Source organism: Glossina fuscipes, unplaced genomic scaffold (genome assembly GCF_014805625.2).
Source record: "Glossina fuscipes isolate IAEA_lab_2018 unplaced genomic scaffold, Yale_Gfus_2 117045, whole genome shotgun sequence".
NCBI classification, from domain to species: domain Eukaryota; kingdom Metazoa; phylum Arthropoda; class Insecta; order Diptera; family Glossinidae; genus Glossina; species Glossina fuscipes.
The window spans coordinates 932-8062 of NW_024006131.1; the positions used below are offsets into that span (position 1 = coordinate 932).

Sequence of the window (7131 nt, forward strand, 5' to 3'; positions counted from 1 at the left end):
AGCCCTTTCAAATTCGCAAAATAAAAAAAACATTTGGAAATAAAATCATTACGGAACGATAGGAGCCTAATTGAGAAATTTTCCATAACATAGGGCAATATTTGATGGAATGCTAAAAGCACTTATGTTTGCTTACATTTTAAGAACTTGCTTCCAATTCATCTATAATCTCAAACAATCAGTTGTATCACAACATTAATTTTTGCATTGGAGCTACAAAATCTTCTTGCTTCTCTGCGGACGTTAACTTCCTTTCTGCACCTCTACAAAAAGCTAGATTGTTGTCTTCTAATTTGCTTTACTCGAATGCAAATTTACTGTCGGATTGTATATAGCTTAGTGGTTGAGTAGCTCTCTAATTCTACATCTATTTTATAATATGTAGAAAATACCCTATAAGAGCAGAATTTCTTCGTGCATTTCGTGTTTTATTAATTTTCAGCAAAATCTGCACATTAAGCATAAGTTTTACCCATTACTTATTTTTAACCTCTTACCTGAATAATTTTATATCTTATTTCCAGGAAATTCCAATCCTCAGATTTTATTAAATTTTGTACAATTACTTGTGTTAGTTTAACTGCCTAATATATTTTCGGGAATCCCCAATATCAATGATATAAAATTTTCCGACCGCAGGTAAAATTTAGATAGGAAAAGGTACGGCTTCCTAATCCAAAGATTTGCTATAAAAACATCATCAATCGCAAATAATCAGACATTCGACAAGAATAACACATTGAGTTAAGTAATACAACAGCAGCACAAAAGTGACATATTTCTCATTTTACCGCGAAAGCAAGAAAGTTGAAATAATTTTAGAAAAAATGGTTCATACTTACGCCAACAACGAGAACTCTAATACTGGGCAATGGTATCCCAACAATCGTAGCGAACGGAAAGAATTACTAGACCGCTTACGTAATCTTGAAGCTGAAAATCAACAACTTCGATGTCACAATCGCTGCTTACAACAGGAGAACGCTTGGTTGAAAGATCAATTAAGTCAGACACAAGAACGTTCAAAAACTTTCGAAAGCAAACCGGCTAATGTTGAAGAAGAAGAAGAAAGGCTAATAAAGTTTAATATATTATTGAAAAACAATGAAGATCTCAACACTGACAAAGAAGATTCATCGGCGAGTCACGCTTATCCGACGATATTGCAGCATGTTGCATCAGAGAGATATGAGATACTAGAGAACCTATATCAGAAAGCTTCTTCGGCTTTTATAAACTCTAGAACCGATGAGGACTTTAAGACGACCCACTTAAATATATTGGCTTTGCATTGGGCAGAGCTCGAGGATTATGAACAAGCCTCCAAGCTATTAAAAGATTCTATTGACATACAAAAAGACACATGCGGTCAATTTCATCCCGATCTGGCGGCTACTTTAACTAACTTGACGATTGTTTACAGTAAATGCGGTCACTTTGAGAAAGCTGAGGCTACATGTTTGGAAATTGTGGCCATAAAACAAAAATTGCGTGGCGCAGATCATTTAGAAGTGGCATCACATTTAAGTGACTTGGCTTCATTCTGCCAACATCAAGGCAAATATGAAGACGAGCGAATGTATCATCACCGAGCTTTGCATATATATGAGTCTCAACTGGGCGGCAACAGTGTTTGTGCTACACATACGAAATTGCTTTTGGCAAAATGTCTTGTCAGGCAGGGACAATTCGAAGAGGCTGACTACTTCTACAAACAAATATTGATGCAAGCTTATGAAAGAGGCTATGGCTTCGCTGACGACTCGCCTGAAATCATTCAGCAGCAGCAAGATGATGAAAATGTTGAAACGAATGTAGCGAATAAGGTTTGGTTTAAGAAGGCGAGCATAAATTTCCCTACCATCAGCGAGACCTTACTCTATATGTATGATTTATATTTGCGCAGAACTATATTGTAGATTTTTTAATAGGAATCGAATAAGATTTTTTTCATTATTTTAACTGTTTATTAAAAAGAAATTTATAAAAACTTTAATTTTTGTTTACTTTTCAATTCGTTTTAAGACCGATGTGAAATCAAAAACCAAAGTCGATTAGAAGAAAAACAGTTCAGTAGAAGGATATAGGCATAGAGTACACATGCAAATTTCAATTAATGAATGTATTAAAAATATGGAATGATAAGAGTGTAAAGTCTTAACCACCATGTGCGGAAATGATCATTTAATCAAAAAATATTTACATACTAGCGGAGTTTTATTCGCATATCTTGGAGAGAGATAAAGATTGCACGCTATGTCGTAAATGCAAAGAATTTGCAAAAGTTTTTCCGGAAAAATGTAAAACTACCCTATAATGGGCCACAGTTCACCATTACTGCTACTACTACTATGCCCTAACCTACAGGTATTCATATATATATATACATATTTTCAAAATAATTTGTTATATGGAAAGTGGCTGAAAATATGCTACAATCCGAAACATTTTCAGCAGCGTTCGTTCTTTGTCCACAACACATAAGTATATCAAATTTCGTTACAATATCACAAAAACGACGACATATCGATTGAATACAAGAATACAAGATGAACAGACGGACAGACAAGTTTCGATTGATGGGTATAATAAGAGGAATTTTTTTCTATGGCAAATTTGAAAGTTAGAGCACAGGTTGCAAGTTTCTGCGCAAAAAGGACTGTCAGGACTGCTAAAGAACGTGATGAGAACATTAAGGACGGAAAATTTTGCAATCTTGGATCAATAACTTGCGATCTTACATACAACAAACAAAGTACGCAATTGTGTACAAGTATTTGATGACGTCATCTTAATGTCACAAGAAACAGCCACTCTCTTACCGACCGCCGAATCGATAGTATGTTTATTGTACGAGAACTATAAAAAGCATTTTATTCAAAGTCTTGCATATTGCTAGCTAGACATTTTTCCCCCATGCCCGACAATCTTAAAAAAAAAAATTGCTGGTCTTTTGAGGCAAATCAATCATCGAGTAGTTTCCGTAGATTTTCCTAGAGAGTACAGCACTGCTCAACAAGTGCGTGTCCTATCTACACAAATGAATAGTAGTCCGGCCTTATAGGCTAGCACAAATAGGCCTGTTTTGGCGCACTGACAGATGTCATTTTTGCGTTGCCTTTTCTCTGGTGGAATCACTGAAGTCTTTTAACTGCTGGTGGTTGTGATCGGAATCAATTCTCTCATTAAACCTTAACAGTTTATAAAAGATCATACCCGCCTAGAATTCTTAAAATAAATCTACTTTCCATTCCCAATGACGTTGCGATGCAAAAGCAATTTGATTTTTTATCGTTCGGCTAAAGAAAAAATATTGTCGGCGGATGTTATTTATTTATTTGGCAGAAAACACTTTATCTTCGTTGTTGAAGCAAATATTTTCGCGCTGCGATATGCGTTGATATTACGAGCATTTATTTCTTACCACATGTCGAAGATTTAAAAAAAAACAAAACTCCAGGCATGTGTATCCTCTACAATACATATCGGGCCATCTATAGGCAAATGCTGCACGTCTGGTGTACATTTTATTTAAAAAGAAAGGAAAAAACTTACTTCTGCCTGAATTCCTTTCTATGATGGTAGCAAAATAATTCTTTACTTTGTTGCGTCCTTTGGGACTGCACGAAATTGTTTTCTATTGTGGAGCTGGCATTGAAGACTTTTCTGGTAATGTACAAGGTTATGCTGTAGTCATGCCTTTTGATAAACCCGGCTTTGGAGGAAAAGTTCTTTCATCTAAGGCAAGACAGCTTTAAAACCAGGCAGCTTTTCTAGGATTATATGCGAAATAAAATTTGCTCCTACATATAAATAAATCGATTTAATCCAACATTTGATCATCTAGTCTACTTAAAAAAAAAAAAAAGGAGAAGAGCCGATAGCCGAAGGTGGTTCGTGGTTCTAGAAGTTACACATTATTTACACATAACAACATCATTAGACGAATTTTACTTACATTAAAAAATTTTCTTTTTTTTTAGCAAATATTAATAAATGAGTTTGCTAAGGTTAAGGGAAAAATTGGAACAAACCGGTTTTCTTCACAAATTTAATAGGGGACTCGATTCACTGAAAATCGCAGTGCACTGAAGTTATGATGAAGAAGGAATTAAAGAAATTAAAAGTGGTTCCTTTGCGAGACTCACTTTTATTATTGAAACTATAGGCCAAAGTGCATAGCTAGAAGGCATATAATTGTCATATACAAGGGAGGTTATAACATAAACACATGCATAATTCCACTGAAGGACTACTGATGTACTTGCCTTGCGTAATAATCATTTGTTGCCTGCAACAGGAGTAATTCGTATGTTTAAGAATGTTATCGACTTTCCTTCAAACGCTTCATTTTAAAGTTAGTGGCAACGCGTTCTACTGTCGACGGGCAGGGACCACAAACAACATTTTGCCAAAGGACCTGAATTATTATTAATATGAAAAGCTTCCTCCATTTGATTGGGAAAAGTGCAAGTGTTTTATTAAAATGTTTCGCGGTAGAGATCAAATGATTTTTAATCACCTCAACGCATGCACAAACATACACAAGACATTGATTAGTCAATATTTCATAAAGAGATTCATAATCTTATGTTTACAAGTCCACATTAGACGCAAATCAAGCCACTTTTTTACAACATGTCTGGAGATGGTAGGTAGTCCGTAGGAAATACTGAAAAAATTGAAAGATAATTTTTTGTATCTCGAGATAACGATGACTTTCTATCTATCTATCTTTCGTTTTCATTTTTATATCCTTCGCTCGTTGAGGTACAAGGGCATATTAAGCTCGTGTGGATGTATGCAACAGACATAACGAATTCAGTTAGACGACCCAGCTTCTATAATAACGATCGATTTAATCTTGCCTGTACATCTGTCCGGTTGTCTTGTTTCCTATATTCAATCTATTGAAGACAATTTCTGAGATATAAATATTGCTCGGATCAGAACACCTTTTTTTTTTTGACCACTTCCCATATTACGCATTGTTTTGAAAGATCGTAAAGGTGATGGAGGTAAGTTTTTAAAATGAAATTTCAAAGTTATTTGTTTTAAAGTCAAATATGTTAACTTCACTAACTAATATACTAACTTGAACTATGAAAATATTTCATTGATTATAAGAGACGAAATTTGGCAAAAACAGCCTTGTTTGTTGCATATATTCTTATGAGAATTAAGTTAAACAAAAAAACAAAAAACTATTGATGCCACTGTTGACAATCAATGAACAAGCGCAAGTCAAAATGTAAATACGTTTATAGGAAAACAACAACAGCCAGCATATTGACTGAAAACAGTCAGTACATGCATACAATAACAGCGTAAATGATAAAGAATAGCGGCGTTTTGTGTTGTTGTTGGTATTGCTGTTGTGCTTTCAATATTATTGGCAAATCAAACGATCCAATCAATTAAATGAATTCATCTGTGAAAACGACCATTCAAACTGAGATACAACAAAAATGAAAATAAATAAACAGACAAGCTAACGCAAACAAACACATCTCCACAGATGTATATCAACGAGAATTTAGGCCTTTCTTCTCATACTACCAGCTAGCTAGCTAACGATATCAGATAACATACAATTTTTATTAACGCATTTGTAACTCTTGTACGAATGTGTATGGAGGGGGAACACAAATAAATCGGTTGAATAGAATTCATCTGTTGTGGTATTTGGAGGAACTTGAAGGCAAATCGCAAATGAAAGAAAATAATCTCTAGTATTATGGCCATAAAGCGTGCGCGAGAGTTAAAAAACGTCCAAGAAAAGAAAAACAAACACTTTTCTCTCCTCCTACCGCAATTCCATAGCTCCACACCTTAGAGAGTTTATCGGACTTTCGAAGTATTTGCAATTTGTCATAAAAAAAAGCGTTTGAAGATGTGGTGTGAAAGTTTTTACACTCTTCAGGGGCATAAATATCGAGTATATGCCTCTTCGCAAATATTTGGTGTTCACTAAAAATGAAAGAAGCAGTAGGAAGAGTTGCGTAATATTTGGGTTTTTACATGCGAAAGATCTGGTTCTAGAATTAAGTGTAGGCACAGCAGCAGAATACTACGTTTTTTCTTGGCTTCGGCACAAACAAAAAAAAAGTGTCTCTAAAAATATGACTCACAATTTAGCAAACGTGCGAACACCTTTTCCAAAAAAGAGCGAATTTGCAGTCGGCTTTTTTTTTAAAAGATCTCCTCGTCCAGCAGGTTCAATATTGCGAAGATATTTGAAAATGTTACTACAGGTAACTGCGCCTATCGAAAAGACTAAATCAAACGAACCGCGTCGGTATATTATCCATATAAAATCGATGGCTTCCGCTCCCCACAGCTTGCCGCCGTTTGCAAGACAATCCTGCATTATTTCGGAGGCCTCAACGAAGCCTGGAGCACCATATATAAGAGAATGGATATGGTCCAAACTCTTCCCTCTGGGCAAGACGAAGCCTATCTAGCATTTCTAGTTATTGAGGGTCTCTGGCAAAGGCAGTTTGGGCTAGCCACAACCACCACGATGCGAAAAGCAGTGTCCAGCAGGCAGGAAATCCATCACTCCCACGCCGAATTGAAAAATTTATGCGGCTATGCTTTGTGCGCGTGACTGTCCGAATGGGGTATGGTGATCCCCGTTTTCCCCCATAATCTGGCCCGTAATACTTTTAGTGTCGGCATTGGGCGACTCTAGCACTCAGATTATCCATACATCCGTACATGCAGTGCTATTCGACTTTTCCACCACGAATTTTAAATTAAATTCCGGGCACCCAATAACGCTATTATTTCTCTGGGGAAATCTGTCAGCAGATGACTTCCGATACTCTCGGTAATCTCCCCATGACGAATTCCCGTCGCCGAGAACGTGAAAGCTTCATTTAAAATCTCGAAGAAGAATAGGAACAACCCAAAGCTCTTCTAAGTTTTCAGAAACCTTACTTCCAAGAAGACCCGTTAAAAATCTCCAAACCTATTTTTAAGGAGATTTTGTTTAACTCTTCATTTGCGATAACGACTTTAGACGTTTCAATGGACGGGCCAGAATGTTTATAAAATATAAATTCCGGGCACCCAATAACGCTACTATTTCTCTGGGGAAATCTGTCAGCAGATGACTTCCGATACTCT

At 36.1% G+C, this 7131-nt stretch overlaps 1 protein-coding gene across 1 annotated transcript; it reads left to right on the top strand.

Moving 5' to 3' along the window:
* Positions 1-827: 827 nt before the first annotated feature.
* On the top strand, positions 828-1826 carry LOC119644449 (kinesin light chain-like; the record flags this gene model as incomplete). The annotated part of the gene is made up of 2 exons (XM_038044008.1): positions 828-1038; positions 1111-1826. Coding segments are annotated over exons 1-2 (927 nt in total), but the record flags the coding sequence as incomplete, so codon positions are not given.
* Between the last annotated feature and the right edge of the window lie 5305 nt (positions 1827-7131).